The sequence below is a fragment of the Portunus trituberculatus genome, chromosome 12 (genome assembly GCF_017591435.1).
Source record: "Portunus trituberculatus isolate SZX2019 chromosome 12, ASM1759143v1, whole genome shotgun sequence".
In the NCBI taxonomy this organism is placed as follows: domain Eukaryota; kingdom Metazoa; phylum Arthropoda; class Malacostraca; order Decapoda; family Portunidae; genus Portunus; species Portunus trituberculatus.
In genome coordinates this window covers 12,917,720-12,935,008 of record NC_059266.1, presented here as the reverse complement: position 1 = coordinate 12,935,008, position 17,289 = coordinate 12,917,720, and the positions used below count along the sequence as shown (strand labels likewise).

General features: G+C 38.3%; 1 protein-coding gene across 2 annotated transcripts in view; it reads right to left on the bottom strand.

The window, feature by feature from the left end:
* Positions 1 to 5,686: 5,686 nt before the first annotated feature.
* LOC123502594 (molybdate-anion transporter-like) overlaps positions 5,687 to 17,289 on the bottom strand; it is a 17,136-nt gene continuing 5,533 nt past the window's right edge. For both annotated transcript variants that reach the window (XM_045251754.1, XM_045251753.1), the window contains exon 2: positions 5,687 to 7,429. In XM_045251754.1, coding sequence (XP_045107689.1) covers positions 6,038 to 7,384 — 1,347 coding nt within the window. In that variant the 5' untranslated portion in view covers positions 7,385 to 7,429 and the 3' untranslated portion in view covers positions 5,687 to 6,037. The remainder of the gene's footprint in view (positions 7,430 to 17,289) is intronic.

The following is a 17,289-nucleotide window of genomic DNA, read 5'->3' as shown; positions in this document are numbered from 1 at the left end:
CCCTTCTTTGTTCCAAGGTTGGTAGATCCATAGCCTTTAGTCTCTCCTCATATGTCATCCCTTCAAGTTCTGGGACCATTCTTGTAGTCATTTTTTGTAGCCTCTCCAATTTTCTTATGTGTTTCTTTTTATGAGGGGTCCACACTACTCCTGCATGTTCCAATCTGGGTCTTATTATAGTACTTATCAATTTCTTTATCATTTCTTTGTCCATGTAGTGAAATGCTACTCCAATATTCCTTTGCAAATTATATTTCTCTAAAAATTCTATCAATATGGCTTACTGGTTGATTGATTTCTTCCATCGTCACTCCTAAGTCCTTTTCCTTTTTAACTTTCTCCAGTTCTACTCCATCTCCCATCTTATAGATTCCCACAGGTCGTCTTTCACTCTTTCCCATTTCCATGACATGGCTTTTGTTCACATTGAATTCCATTTCCCACTTTTTACTCCATTCCCAGATCTTATTTAGGTCTTCTTGCAGTATTTCACAATCCTCTTTTTGCTTTATAACTCTGCACAGTTTCATATCATCTGCAAACAGATTTATGTAGCTGTTCACTCCTTCTGGCATGTCGTTAATATAAATGAGGAAAAGTATTGGTGCCAATACTGACCCCTGTGGCACTCCGCTTTCTACTGCTCTCCATTTGGACTTCATATCTTTAATAGTCCAGTAAATCTAGCATAAAATTGTGCCCAACCTAAAACAAATTGCAATAGATTGTTTCTCACTTCTGAGTGACTTGACTAGTCCTCAGGTACATCATACTAAAAATCCCCATGAATCCATGTGGTGGAAGGGGGTCAACGGTGGCCATTCTTGTCATATATCTTAAAATAATAGTTTTATCAGGAAACACAACTCATAGTTGTTCAGAATTGATTGTTTTATAAAATTGTATTTTCAGAATTGATTGTTTTATTAAATTTGATTGCTGATTTTATTTTCAAAGACATATTCCTCAGAACTAGTCATCCATGACTGCATCAGTTTGTAGAACAAACTTTCCTCTTTTGTTATATACTTTTATGCATTTTTGAAAATTGACAAAGTTATGAGGAAAATATACAGAAAGCCAAGATTGTTCTTCTTCTTACTTCATCCCATCAGCTGATCGCCTGACTCGCTCATACAGATGCTTATCAACACTGATATTCCCATATCATCACTTTTCTTGTAAGTATGTTCTACCTCTCATTAATCTTTTATAATATTCAAGTGCTAAGTTCATCTCAAAGTGATTATTATTATTATTAGTAGTGTAGTAGTGTTTTTGTTGCAATGGCAGGTTATTTTGTTCTGTTGTTTTGATAAGTGTTAGTAGTAGTATTAGTTTTTTTTTTTGTAGTAGTAGAGCACAGTTTTTTTTTTTCTATTTTTTCTAATAAATTTTTTGTTCCTCTTACATTTGACACAGTTTCATACTTTTATGAAAGCACTTATTTTTTTCTCTATGATCATATCTTTAATTTTCACCATCTTAGGAGTTATAGTTATTATTATTATTTTTTATTATTATTATTATTATTATTATTATTATTATTGTTATTATTATTATTATTATTATTATTATCAACATCAGCAGCATCTTTCACAGTTTCTTATGGTATCAGATTCTGGAAAGATTCAGAACACAATCAGAGGAATATTTAATTGAAAATCCAATTAATGCCTGTGAAGACTGACCGACCACCTGCACCAGAAAAATTATTCTAGTCAGCAAATGCAACTGTAGATCTGGATCAACACCCAAAGATGCAGTTGCAAGAAACACAATATTGAGTGTTCCTCTCTCTGTCCATTCAAAGGGCTAACCTGTTCAAACTCCCCTGTGCCAGATTTTGTTCTTGATGAGGATGTGAATACCCTGAATATTAATTGTGTGTATACCCTGCAGGAAAGTTTCATGTATCAAATCAATTTACTGTATTAGGAATTAAATTATAATCTTGTAAAAAAACATGTTATGTTTCTTTTACATTTGTTATTGAAAGGCACATTCTATAGCTGGACACTATCTATTACTAAGTATTTAGAAACCTCTTGTAATATGTTTTTTTAACTATACTATATATGTTTTTTTATTATTTATTGGTGGCTTTCTGTCTATTGTATCTCATATCTTTGTTAATGTTCAAAATATGGATAAACTTGTATTTCAAAAGACTTGTTCTCAACTTATATTTTGATCTTTTGTCATACATCCCCTAGTTCTCAGGAAAATCTTTGTTAGCACATTTATTCAATTTCAATAGTTTATTATTTTTCATATTTTAGAGAACAGACTTAATAATTTCTCATCAGAAATTAAGTTTCATTATTTGTAGATCTTTTTTGTCAATTTGGTTTCTGAAATGAAGGAAAAACCCTTTCATAGCATCACTAATTATTCTAAGTGTTCTTATAATGTAATAAATTTTTTTGACTTATTTATTATTTTTTTTAAGGATCTTTTGTATATTTTCCTCATAACTTTGTCAATTTTAAAATATGCATCTTGTATATATATTTCATTTGTTCTCAATTTTCTTCATCATTTTGTCATGGATCCACTAGTTCTTTTCTTTGTTCCATCTTTAATATTTTATTATTTTTTTCCATATATTTATTTATCTTTGTTCCTCCATTCTATCTCATTCTCAATTTTATTGAGTTGTGTTTCCTGATCTATTATTTTACCAGATATATGACTTTTGAAAATTCTCTTCTTCCACCACATGGATTCATATTTTATATGTACCTGAGGATGTCAATACTGAATGAGAAACAATCTATTGCAATTTGTTTTTCCCTGATTTATCTGGACTATAACTACCGTCCTTATTTCTCTCCCCTCAAATAATTTTCTATCCATCTCAATGTGCTTCCTTTTAAGCCACCCTTCTCCTCTAACTTCCATAGTAATCTTGCATGTGGCACTTTGTCAAAGCCTTTTTAAATCCAAATAAATACAGTCAACCCATCCTCTCTCTCTTGTACTCTATCAACTATTCAAGAATAGAAACTCAATAAATTAGTTACACACGACTCTTTTTCTAAAACCAAATTGGTTATTTGATATTAATTTCTTGTCATCAAGGAACTCGATCCATTGTTTTTTATTATTCTTTCACACATCTTGCTTATTACACTAGTTAGTGATACCGGTCTGTAATTTAAAGGTTCTTCCTTCCTTCCGCTCTTATATACGGGAACCACCTCAGCTCTTTTCCATTCTACTGGTACTGTTCCATTTTCTATTGAGTATTTTATGATGTTGTATATAGGACTTGTTAGTTCTTCCCTACATTCTTTCAGTATTCGGCCTGAGGCTTCATCCGGTCCCATTGCCTTCTCTTCATCCAGTTCCTTCATTAACTCTTTTATTTCAAGCTTGGTTACTTTAATCTCTTTCATATAGATTGTCTCTATTACCCTGTGGCCTTTCAAATTTGGATTCCTTAGTAAAGACCTCCTGGAATTTTTATTTAATAGTTCTGCCATACTTTTGGGTCTTCCACCATCCCGTTCTCTCCTTTTAACCTTTCTATTGTTTCTTTTTGCCTAATTTTTCCATTTATGAATCTATAGAACAATTTTGGTTGCTCCTTACATTTTTCGACAATGTCCTTTTCAAAGTTGTTTTCCTCTTCCTTCCTCACCTTCGTTTTTAAAATAGTTCTTGAGATTTTCAATATCAGCCTTTCTGTAATTTAATTGGTCTCCTTTGCATGAATCGTCTTTATCTTCCTTTCCTCTTCTATATCTATTTCTAATATTGCATGGTCACTCTTTCCCAATGGGCACTTATATCTTATATCATCATTCATTTGTATACCCCTTGTAAAACTAGGTCCAATCTCGCTCGTCGTTTCCTCTGAATCTTGTGCATTCCTTTACTCTCTGGTCCATCATATTGTCTATCATTAGGTTCAAGAATCTTTCTCCCCAGGCTTCTTCCCCCATACCACTTTCATAATTTTCCCAGTCCACTTCTTTACAGTTGAAATCTCCTACTAATATCACTTTTCTCCTTTCTTTAACAATTCTCGTTAGACTCCTTATTGTGTCATCTATCATGTCTTTATATTTTTGATTGTTCCATGAATTTGTTTTTGGTGGCACATATGTTACAATGATTGTTAACTCTTTTTTATTAATATGCATCTTAATATACAATACTTCTGCTTTTCCTTCCCCACATTCCACTTGGTTTATCACTATCTCCTTCCTTAACATAATCATGACTCCTCCTCCTCCTTTACCCACTCTGTCTCTTCTCCATACATTATACCTATTATCCAAGTCTATTTTGATTGCCTTATTTAGTTTTGTGTGTGTATGTATTTACCTAGTTGTAGTTTTACAGGGCCTGGGCTTTATGCTCGTGTGGCCCCGTCTCCATATCTACACTTATGTATTTACCTAGTTGTAATTTTACAGGGCCTGGGCTTTATGCTCGTGTGGTCCCGTCTCCATATCTACACTTATCCAATTTTTCTTTAAAACTATGTACACTCTTTGCTGACACCACTTCCTCACTCAAACTGTTCCAAGTCTCAACACATCTTTGCGGGAAACTATATTTTTTAACATCTCTCAGACATCGTCCCTTCCTTAGTTTCTTACTATGCGATCTTGTGCTTCTAAAGTCATATTGTTCTCTCAGGATCAGTTTCTCATTATCCACTTCATCCATTCCGTTAATCAATTTATAAACTTGTATCAGATCCCCTCTCTCTCTTCTCTGCTCCAAGGTTGGTAGATCCATAGCCTTTAGTCTCTCCTCATATGTCATCCCTTTAAATTCTGGAACCATTCTTGTAGCCATTTTTGTAGTCTCTAATTTTCTTATGTGTTTCTTTTTATGGGGAGTCCACACAACTCCTGCATATTCCAATCTTGGTCTTATTTTAGTACTTATCAATTTCTTCATCATTTCCTCGTCCATATAGTGAAATGCTATTCCAATATTCCTTAGCAAATTATACGTCTCTCTGAAAAATCTATCAATATGGCTTACCGGTTTATTATTTTCTTCCATTGTCACTCCCAAGTCCTTTTCCTTTTTTACTTTTTCTAGTTCTACTCCATCTCCCATCTTATAGATTCCCACTGGTCGTCTTTCACTTTTTCCCATTTCCATGACATGGCTTTTGTCCACATTGAATTCCATCTCCCATTTTTTGCTCCATTTCCAGATCTTGTTTAAGTCTTCCTGTAGTATTTCACAATCCTCTTTTTGTTTAATGACTCTGCACAGTTTGTGTGTGTGTGTGTGTGTGTGTGTGTGTGTGTGTGTGTGTGTGTGTGTGTGTGTGTGTGTGTGTGTGTGTGTGTGTGTGTAAAACCTGCATCTCTTTACCGCTTTTCTTTCTTATTGTACGTACATATATATATATGATAAGAAAATGTGGAATGGAAGTGGTCCAGAAGGACCTCAGTGAACTATGGTATGTGTGCACAATGATATTGTTTCTATAAAGACCATGCAGCATGATGAGCTACAAGGATAACAAGCAAGCATGTTTGAAATCCTTCAAAATAATAGAGAGAGAGAGAGAGAGAGAGAGAGAGAGAGAGAGAGAGAGAGAGAGAGAGAGAGAGAGAGAGAGAGAGAGAGAGAGAGAGAGAGAGAGAGAATCCAAAAATTAAATTAAATCATGCATTACAAACATTATAAATCACAGAGGAAAATATAGCTCTAAACTTCTACATACCATTTACAGAAAATAAATAATTTATTCTAAGTAATCCTAACACAATCTGAAATCACAACATCTGATGTGATACTTCCTTTTACACATATTCTTTGTTTATTAATTTAATATGAGATATTGTCAGTTGTTGTCTAATGAAAAATGTGTCAAGTGCTCACAGGACACTGCATTGAAGTTTACTACAGTGTGCACCTTATAACAGGAAAATACAAAAACAAAACAAAATTGTAAACAAAAAATGTCAAATAATGACAATGTACAATGATATAAATTCTAGTTAATGATTCAAACTGTACAGAACAAAAGCTACCATACAAACTACATGCATGACATTTATAACTCTGCCTTGGTTAAAGGCACCTGATCTTCACTCTGAGGCAATGGAGTCTTATTGGAGCTGAAAAGCCGTACAAACCTTATACTGATGATGATTGCCACAAGCAACATAACAGTGCAGACAGTGAACATGGCCTGAGTGGAACTGATTATAGTATTATTGTGAACCAGTAGCAGACTGGCACAAGTAATGACATTGGTTGGTACACGAAACCAGTTCATGATGCCAGCACGCAGCTCCTCAGGAATGACCTGAGAGCGCAGGTACCCAATAGCAGGAAAGTACATGCCCACACCAATTTCTAGGATAAGAAAGGCCAAGAAAGAGAGATACAGGTAACCTTCGCCAGTTGAATAAATGCAAATGGTCATGGCAACAGTGGCCAATATCACAGCAAACACCAACAACTGTTCTGAAGTGAACTTTTTGGCTAGCATAATAGAGTAGAGGGAAGAACCTATCATGATACAAACCATAAAGCTGGCAAATACCATACCCAAGGGAGGGTTAGCTCCACCTAACACAGGGGTCCACTGAAACACAAAAATGTACATATTGGCCTCAAATAGGGACTGAACAATACCCAAGTAGAGGATAGTTTCATTGAATAGGATGGACCTCAGACCATCCATGCATGAGCGACGTAAGTTGAGACTCTGGTTCCCGTAGTTCTCCTTCCAGGTCTTCAAGATGATCAGGCCAGCCATCATTAAAAATGGAATTGATAGCATGAATGGAGATACTGGTCCATATCCCAAAGATTCAGCAAATATATTTGAAAATACCCCAGCATTGATGGCAAGCACGCCATTCCAAAAAGTAGCTTTGGAGAATGTCACAGTTAGCCATTCACTGGGGAAATCATGTGTTTCTGTGTGTTCATATACATACCATGACTCAAAAGTAGAGAACAACATGGAAGTTGAGATGCCACCAAATACACGACCCAAAAACAGCCAAAAGAACTGTGAACTAAGTTTCGTGAGACAACAAAATGAATACATCACACAAAATGTCAAGGCCATTTTCTTTCTACCAAACCGATCTGCCAGGGGTCCTGTAGTTGTCCCAAATATTACACTACTAGCAAAACCAACCACATATAATAGAGCAATCTGGTTGCTAGCATATCCATAGTGCTGATAGAGCTTGTACACATAAGGTCCTTGCAGCCAGTCCGAGAACAGTGCCATGAAGTATACCAGGAAGAATGAATGTTGAAATCTCTTGAAGTGTGGATTATTTGCTGAAGAGATTTGGCTTTTTGTTTTCAAGGCAAACACATGGAACACCAAAGCCACCAAGGCAAGGACTGTGAAGGATCCATAGATGAGTGCCTCCATGATGAATACCTTACCAATCACAGGCACTATGAAGTAATCTACAGTCTGCAAAGAGAAGCAATACAACAGTTCAAGTTACATTTGAAACATATATTAACATTATATAAAAGATCAGCTCTTTTATTAATACTTGCTAATTAGTTTAAAATCATTTCATTATGAGAAAGCAGCTATGGCCTTCAATGTCTTTCTTTCCTTGCATGATCCTCCATTAAAGTCTCCTCCTGAAATATGCTTCGGATTTTGCAGGCAAATCTGCTAGATGGGAGCTTTCACATGAGAGACGCTGTGCTTCACCACACTGTCAGTCTTCAAAGATTGCAACCACTCACATGAATCTTTACCTCCCAACCATTCAAATATGGAAGTTGTCATTGGGGAAACTCAAGATCCACCACTTAACAAAGGGAGGGAGAGGAGGGCATGTGAGAGCTCCTATCTAGCAGAGGTAATTTGGCTCACAAAATCCGATGCACATTTCAATTGACCTATGGTAAGTCTCATGTACTTCAGTAATTTTACTTCAGCAACCCACCGCCATTGCCGGAGAGGCTACACATGAGATATGCAAAGATCAAGGTACCGGCAGTGATGCTTTGTTCTCGGTACAGGCAAGACGTGTTTGTCTTGCTGCTGCGGTTTGCCATTTTGGGATTGGTTATCCGTTATCTGTTTTTCAGAGCGGGTTGGCACTTATTTAATACCTTACTTTATTACCCCGTGATCCCGTTGGAGCGGGAATAGTGCCTGGTGTTCCTTTCCTGTTATCCATTTGGAGCAGGAGGACACGTTGCACCCTTGTTACCTGTTATCCAAACTTGGAGCAGGTTGTCATTTATCAATTGACTATTGTTATTTACTTGTGGTCTTGTGGGTGTTGTATTGTGCCTGTGGTTTTTCCCGTTATCTCTCAGGAGCGGGACATGTGACAGAAGTGTGCCGTTGTGAAGGAGTTTGGTACATCAGTATGTCTTCCTCGGGTGGTTCTACACCTCCAAGAAGCGGTTCCTCACATTCTCGTGGAAGCCGACTCTATTCGTCCACTAGGCATAAGACGAGGAAGAATATTCAATGGTCTGGGGCCTCTGCTGGTGAGGATGCCGTTGCAAGTGATCGTGTGTTTAAGATGGACGCCCGACCACCAGTTAGCCAGTCTGGAGAAGTTAGCAATAATTCTTTATCCAAGATTTTGGAGGCTTTGGCTGTACTTCAAGAGGATGTGAATAAACTTAGGAGTGACAGAGGTGACAGTGCAAGTGTTGGTTCTGAGCCTGGGACAGCTGGCATCAGATCTGGGCCAGCACAGGACTTAGGTGGTACTCATGAATTTTCTGCCTCCCATCCCCCTTCTACCTCTGGTGAATTTTCTGGGTTTAGGTCAAAAGAAGTGAGTGCTGAAGAAGGTGAGATTGAAGATGAGGTTCCTTCTGGCAGTATTCTGTTACAAGCAGCTAAGGCCTATGTGCCCGTGGATGACTGTTCTGAAGCTATTGAAGAACCGATTGCTGCAATGGTGAATCACTGGTTTTCTCATGGTTTGAAAGATGAAGACCATAAGGAGATTTTGGCAGATGAGGTTTCTAAACGTCCTAGAAACTGTAAGGCACTTATTGCAGTCGAGTGCAACTCACAAGTGCTGGATGCCCTACCCACTGAGGCAAAGAAAGCTGATTTCAGACTAAAGGAAGTCGGCAAGGATATAACTAAGGCTGCCACTATCATTGTTAAATCACTTACTGTTCTAGACAAGTTTACTAATGAGGAGCACAATCAGGTTGTTGGTCATGAGGTGGCTATGCTTAATGGGGCCTTGGGGTTGTTAGGGCATGCTAACTTTAAACTGATCCAGAAGCAGAGCATGTGGATGCGTTCACATTAAATTGGGCCAATTTCTATCTGATTTACCTTTTCCCACCATTTTCTCTTATTACAACTAGGTGTCTACAGAAAATGAGGGAGGAGAGAGCAAAGGGGTGGATTGTTGTTCCAATGTGGACTTCCCAACCTTGGATGGGCCCTCTTCTGCAAATGTTGGTCAAGGCCCCCAGGCTCATCACTCAGAAAACAAATGTACTACGACATCCCTCATCAGCGGAAGAACATCCGATTATGACCCACACCCAATTGATGGCATGTCTTTTGTCAGGCAACAACTTAGAGGGAGAGGTGTATCGTCAGAAGGTACAGAGATTATCATGGCATCGTGGAGACCAGGTACGATGCGACAATATAGACCACACATTAACAGATGGTCATCATTTTGTGATAGATGGAATATCAATCCCTCTACTCCCTCTGTAACTAATGTTTTGAATTTTCTTTCAGAGAAATTTCATAGAGGGGTGGGGTATGAGTCCGTTAACATGGCAAGAGGTGCTCTCTCTGCTTTAGGAATTATGTTGGAAGGATGTAGAGCTGGGAATCATCCACTTATCAATAGGTTTATGCGTGGTGTGTTTAACTTGAGACCCTCTTGCCCTAGGTATGCTGAAACTTGGGATGTGCGGCCTGTATTGCAGAAGCTGAGGTCCATAGGCCCATTACCAGACCTGTCCTTGAAGTCTTTAACTTTGAAATTGGTGATGCTTATGGCATTGACTCAGGCTGTGAGAGTACAGACCTTACATTTATTATTGTATTCCAATGCTATTGTTGACAAAAATTCTCTATCTCTTTTGTTAGGGGGCAACATTAAGCAATGCCATCCTAAGTTTAATGTTAGAATGCTTAAGTTTCATGCTTATTTACCTGATTCTAGAATTTGTGTTGTGAATATCTTGAAGGAATATCTTAACAGAACGGAGAATCTGAGAAAGGAATTTGGGAAGGATAATGGGAAACTCCTCATCAGTTTGGTGAAGCCACATAAAAGTGTTTCCAAAGATACAGTGTCAAGGTGGATTAAGACTGTCCTTGCCGACTGTGGTATCAATACTAAGAAATTCACGGCTGGAAGTGTTCGACCAGCCTCTGCTTCCAAGACCAAAGCCATGAACGTCCCAGTTCCCATTATCTTATCTAAGGCGGGTTGGACTCAGGAGACAACCTTTGCTAAACACTATAATAAGGAGATCACTCAGGTTTCAGATTCTTTTCAAGAGGCCATACTGGATTCTGTATTGTAATGTTAACAGGTTTCTCTATTCATTTGCGTTGGAACTCAATTGACTTATTTTGTTTTTTATACATGTACTATATGTTTTTTTGTAAGGGCCATATCTGTGGAAGGAGGAGGATTTTTTCATTCAATGAAGTTTGGATTCATATTTAGTTTGTTTAATTATCAATCACTCACTTGGAGAATGTTAAGTATTGTGTAGTTCTGAGAGTACACCCACATGGCTTCAAAATCTCATGTGTAGCCTCTCCAGCAATGGCAGTGGGTTGCTGAAGTAAAATTATAGAAGTACATGAGACTTACCATAGGTCAGTTGAAATGTGCTTCGGATTTTGCGAAGCAAGCCACCGCTGCTGGAGAGAGCTTTCACATGCCCGCCACTCCCACCCTTCAGAAAGATGGGGTTTTGAATTTTGGGTTTAGCTTTCCGACGGGCATTTTAGGGACCTTGTGGCATGTGGGTGGCTCTCAGTTCTTTAAAGTCTGCCGGTACCTTGATCTTTGCATATCTCATGTGAAAGCTCTCTCCAGCAGCGGTGGATTGCTTCGCAAAATCCGAAGCACATTTCAACTGACCTATGGTAAGTCTCATGTACTTCTATAATTTTACTTCAGCAAATCACATGTCTGCTAGATGGTGCTGTCACATGAGATTTTAAAGTCATGTGGATGTTGTATCCATCCAATCCTGTCAAATGCCATGTCATGTAAACAGGTATAAAGAAAACTCTCTAAAAAGAGAGTCCAATCTTCATTATGGAAACATAACATTACCCTCACTGAACATAATAAATCAAAACATGTAAAACTCAACATAACATATACATGAACATGAATTACACAGAACCCAACACCGCCTCTTGAAACGGGTCTGTGTCTCAGAGTATATCCTTATTATAATGCCTAGCGAACGTGGCCTCCCCACGTCCAACCAGCCTTGGCCATGATAGTGGCAATTGGCACGGCCAGCGCCGTGAACCTCTTGGTGTCAATCCCACACCTATCTAACACTGTCTTGAGCCACCTAGCCACTGTGTCTTTAGAAACACTCCTATGAGGTTTTATGCAGTTTCCCGTCTGCATTCCCAAATTCTGTCCGGAGCTTCTCAGTTTTCTCTATATAGTCCTTCATGGTCATATATACACACAACCTATTATCCTGAGTATAAGCTCTAAACTCTCCACTGTCTGAACATTAAATTTGGGCTGGCATTGCTTGATGTTACCCCCTAACAATACTGAAACAGAGTCTCTTCCAAAGGTGATGTTCCTCAGCATTAACAAGTGCAATGTTTGAACCCTGGCTGCTTGTGTCAGTGCGATCACCATCACCAAATTGAGCGACAGGTCCTTCAAAGAAAGGCTGTGTAGCGGATCCATGGTCCTTATCCTTTGCAACACAGTTTTCACATCCCAGGTTGCCTCATACCTGGGCGTAGAAGGGCACAAGTTGAAAACCCCGCACTGAAACCTTTTGACAAAAGGGTGATTCCATCCTGCATCCTTCCACCACTATGCCCAGGGCTGAGAGAGCCCTCCTTGCCATGTTAGTACTCTCATAGCCCACACCTTTGTGGAAAGTATGAGACAAAAAATTCAAGATGTCAGCAACAGAGGGAGTAAGAGGATTAATGTTCCCTCAGCTACAAAAGTTTGACCATCTCTTGATGTGAGGGCTGTATTGTCTTTCAATCCCTGGATTCCAGGAAGCTATGATGATTTCCATACCCTCTTCAGATACTCCACATGCTCCAAGTTGTGTCCTGACAGCTGACAAGCCATCAAACTGGCGAGCCTCATTATCAGGTGCTCCTCTACAGAGGAGGGATACATGAGCACATTCCTCCTACTCCATATGAGCTGAGGGTCCTCTACCAGCAGCCGAAGGAGCACACCCATCCAAGGTTGCAACGGCGAGAGTGGAACAACAATCCATCCTTGGGCCCTTTCCTCACGTAACTTCTGTAGATATCCAGGGATCAGAATTGGAATTGTAAAAGCATCTACATGAGCAGCCTCTGGATCTGGTGTCAAGGAACAGAACTGAGCCACTTGCTTGTTTAAACAGGAAGCAAACAGGTCTATGCAAGGAGTCCCAAAGATATACAACTCCTGAAATATCATCTTCAGCTGCCACTCATGTCTGTCATTAAAGGAATGGGATAGAGCATTTGCCAACACATTGCACTTGCCCGATATGTGAGAAGCTGCAATCCAGGCACTATTTCTAATGCACCAATCCTATATCTTTTAGAGATTTCGATGAAACTTTTGCTGTAGCGTTAGACATATCGAAAGCTTTAGATAGAGTCTGGCATAAAGCTTTGATTTCAAAACTGCCCTCCTACAGCTTCTATCCTTCTCTCTGCAACTTTATCTCAAGTTTCCTTTCTGACCCCTCTATTGTTACTTATTACTTGTTACTTGGGGTGTTTGTTCAAAGCTCTGCTCCACTGCAAGGCAGCGCTCAGCAGAGCCTCCCTCAAAAGCAACTAGCATCTATAATTGTCTTTGATTTCCATGCCATTAAAATAAAAAACTTCCTTGAACAAATATGTCCTCAATTTCTTTTTGAAGATATCGATCCTGGCACAACCTTTGATATCACTCGGCAGTTTATTGTAAATCCCTGGTGCGCATCTTGCAAATGCTCAGCATCCCATGTCAAGGTTATATCTTGGCTCATGTAATCTGTATGGGTCTGCATCGTGTCTCAGCTCCATCGTAGTGTCATGGTGGAATGTTTCCAGTAAGTTCCTCAAGTACTCAGGTTTTCAGACTGTAATGCCTGATGAGTCATAACACTAATCTTGTACTCAATTCTTACTTTAATTGGCAGCCAATGCAGATCTATCAATACAGGTGTTATCCTCTCACGAGGAGAGACGCCTGTAATCAGTCTGGCAGCTCTGTTCATGACAAGCTGTAAGTCTTTTAAGAGATACTTAGGCAGTCCATAATACAGAGAATTGCAGTAATCCAGTTTGCTTATCACATGATTATGAACCAGCATCTTCGTAGTTTTCTCATCCAAGTATTTTCTGACAAAACCTATATTTTTCAGATGGTATCTTGCCGTCTTAACCACCTGCCATATTTAATCTTTCATAGATAAATGACAGTCCAATAATACTCCCAGATCCTTCACTGTATCACGAACACCCAAACTGTTACCATCAATATATAATGTGGACATATCAATCCTCTTTAAGTCCTTATTCTTACCCACTATCAAGCATTCAGTCTTGTTTTGATAAGTTTCAACTGCTTGGATTCCATCCATCTACCAACATCATCCATAATAAATTTTATCTTTCCTTCAACATTATCTACATTGTTCAAAGTCATGTAAAACTGTGTGTCATCAGCAAACAGTTTGAAGTCAATGTCATGTTTTCTTAGTATGTGTGATAGTTCAATAGTATATATACAGAACAGAATAGGACCTAAAACACTGCCTTGGGGTACTCCTCTTTCTAAAATCTTCTTGTCTGAGAAAGATTTACCAACTTGAACACAGTATTGCCTGTTTGCAAGATAACTTTCTAAATATGTTAGTGCATCTCTATCAATACCCACAAACCTGCAATCTAAAAGAAGCAATCTGTGAACAACTGTGTCAAATGCTGCACTTAAGTCCAGTAAAATTAGCAAACCACATTTTCCATCATCCATCAGGATTATCAGATCATTGATAACTGAACATAAAGCTGTCTCAGTCGAATAAAGTTTTCTATAAGCCAATTGATTATCCGGTAAAGCCTGCACTACTTTCAAATGGTCGAGTAATTGGTTTAATACAGCACTTTCAATAATCTTTGATAAAAAGGTCAAATTAGATACAGGTCTAAAGGAACTCAAGCACAGCGTATCCATTTTACCCTTTACAATGGGCTTTATCAATGCCATTTTTTCAGAGACAGGAAAGGCATTGTTCATGAAGCTACTGTTTATAATCAGTTTAAAAATTTCCAGAATTTCACAGAACTTCTCACTCTGAATAATATCACTAATAGGTAATGGGTCATTATCGCAGTAGGTTATATTAACTTTATGTACAATCTCCTTTACTTCATCCACACTTACTTGCTTAAAGGAGAGTAGCTTAGCCCGAGGGGTTAGCATATTCATGGGTATTTCAAGCTCCTCATTTCTAAAACTCTCCACAATTGACTTTATCTTTTGATCAAAGAAGTCAAGGAACATATTTGCCAGCACAGTGTCATTAAACCCCTCAGGAAACTTATTTATTCTCCTGTTACCTGTCAAATTATCCAGTATCTTGTATAATCTACTAATGTTAGACCGTGACTCTAATGACTTCTGTCTATAGTACTGACACTTTCTCCTCTGTACAAGTTTGTTTAGCCTGTTTCTCATGTCCATATATTCCCTTCTTGCCTCTTCTGTTTGTAGTCTACGCCACCTTTTTCTTTCTTAGCTATTAAAAATTTCAGTATTAAACCAAGGTGCATGATCTCTTATTTTAATATCCTTTTCATGAAGTGCACACATTTCATTGTATTTTTTTTTCATTTTGCCATTATATAATTCAGACAAACAAGATTCACATTTCTCAACTGCTACTCTTCCATGAGTACACACATCATCCTTTTTTAAATGAATGGCCTGTGACACTTCAGCTACCAGCCGCTCAGGGTCAAAATAATTTTTCCTACGAAACACTAATCGCTCAGTGTACGTAGTTTCTTTTTTACAAGATATTTGAAAAGTAACCATCCTGTGCACTGGTGAAATCCTGCAGATTTCATCAACATTTACTTCTCAAACAAGATTATGATCGGAGTCACAGAAGACCAAGTCAATTATATGTCCACCAGCAGATGTTGCTTTTTCTACTTTATTGTCTAAATTAAAGGATTTTATCATATCTTGAAACTCCCTCACTATATAGTTTTCTTGTTCATCCATTCTTATATTAAAATCTCCACAAATAAAAATATTAATGCTCACCATATCCAGCAGTTCCAAGTATTTCCTGAAATCGTCAATAAACGACTGGGCACTTAGGATTGGAGGTCTATAGACCACTATAAACATAGATTTTCTACCACCAAGCTCACAGCTAACTTGCATATGTTCAAAGCTCTCCCATTTTTCTGACTTATCCACCCAAATTTTATTGCATGTTCTAGAAAGTAAAAGACCAACACCACCACCTCTTCCTTCTTTCCTTGGTATGTGCACAAATGTATGAGTGTCACGGGTCATTTCTTTAATTTTCACAGTGTCATATTCACTCACCCATGTTTCAGTCAAAGCAAGAATATCCAGACTTTCATCATTAATTAATTATTGCTGCTGTGGTAGACAGCTACTGTTCTTCTCCTAAACCTATTAATATTGGTGTTCCTCAGGGTTCTGTCCTGTCACCCATTCTTTCTATTATTCATTAATGACCTTCTTAACCAAACTTCTTGCCCTATCCACTCCTAAGCTGATGATACCACCCTACATCTTTCCACGTTTTTTCAGAGACGTCCAACCCTTCAGGAAGTCAACAGATCACGCGGGGATGCCACAGAACGCCTGACTTCCGATCTTTCTAAGATTTCCGATTGGGGCAGAGAAAATCTAGTAGTTTTCAATGCCTCAAAAACTCAATTCCTCCATCTATCAACTCGGCAACCTTCCAGACAACTATCCCCTCTTCTTCAATGACACTCAACTGTCTCCCTCTTCCACAATGAATATCCTCGGTCTGTCCTTTGCTCATAATCTTAACTGGAAACCACATATCATCTCTTGCTAAAACAGCTTCTATGAGGTTAGGTGTTTTGAGGCGTCTCTGACAGTTTTTCTCGCCCTTCCAACTGCTTACTCTGTATAAGGGCCTTATCCGTCCCTGTATGGAGTACTCTTCGCATGTTTGGGGGGGGCTCCAGTCACACAGCTTTGCTTGTTAGGGTGGAATCGAAACCTCTTCATCTCATCAACTCCCCTCCACTTACTAACTGTCTTCAGTCTCTTTCTCACCGCCAAAATGTTGCATACTTTTCTATCTTTTATCACTATTTTCATGGTAACTGTTCTACTGATCTTGCTAACTCCATGCCTGCCCTTCTCCTGCAGCCTCGCTACACAAGGCTTTCTTCTTTCTCTCATCCCTATTCTGTCCAACTCTCTACTGAAAGAGTTAACCAGTACTCTCAATCATTCATCCCTTTCACTAGTAAACTCTGGAACTCCTTCCCTGCATCTGTATTTCTGAATTCCTACAACTTGTCTTCTTTAAGAGGGAGGTATCGAGGCATTTGCTCCCCTAATTCTGGCTGACGGTTTGGCACTTTTTGCACCTCTTAGAGAGCCAGCACTCAAGTGGGCCTTTTTTTACTTACTTTTTTTCCCTATGTAAAAAAAAAAAAAAAAAATATATATATATATATATATATATATATATATATATATATATATATATATATATATATATATATATATATATATATATATATATATATATATATATATATATATATATATATATATATATATACCAAGACAAATGTCATCACAAACCAGTGACTTAACGTCGCCCATCTCATCCACATAATTAATCGCCATAGTATTATCACAAAGCACCTTGATGTGCAATCCTCTGAGGAGATGGGTAAAAGATTTCAAGGAGTCCAACCACTCTAGCCACTACTCTAATTTTCTCTTTAATTTTAGTGACTAAAATAGAGCAGTGATGCAAAATCTTATCCCGTCTACACTCTGGCAGGGTAATTGTCATGGCCACCAAATCTATCACATTGCCTAAATACTC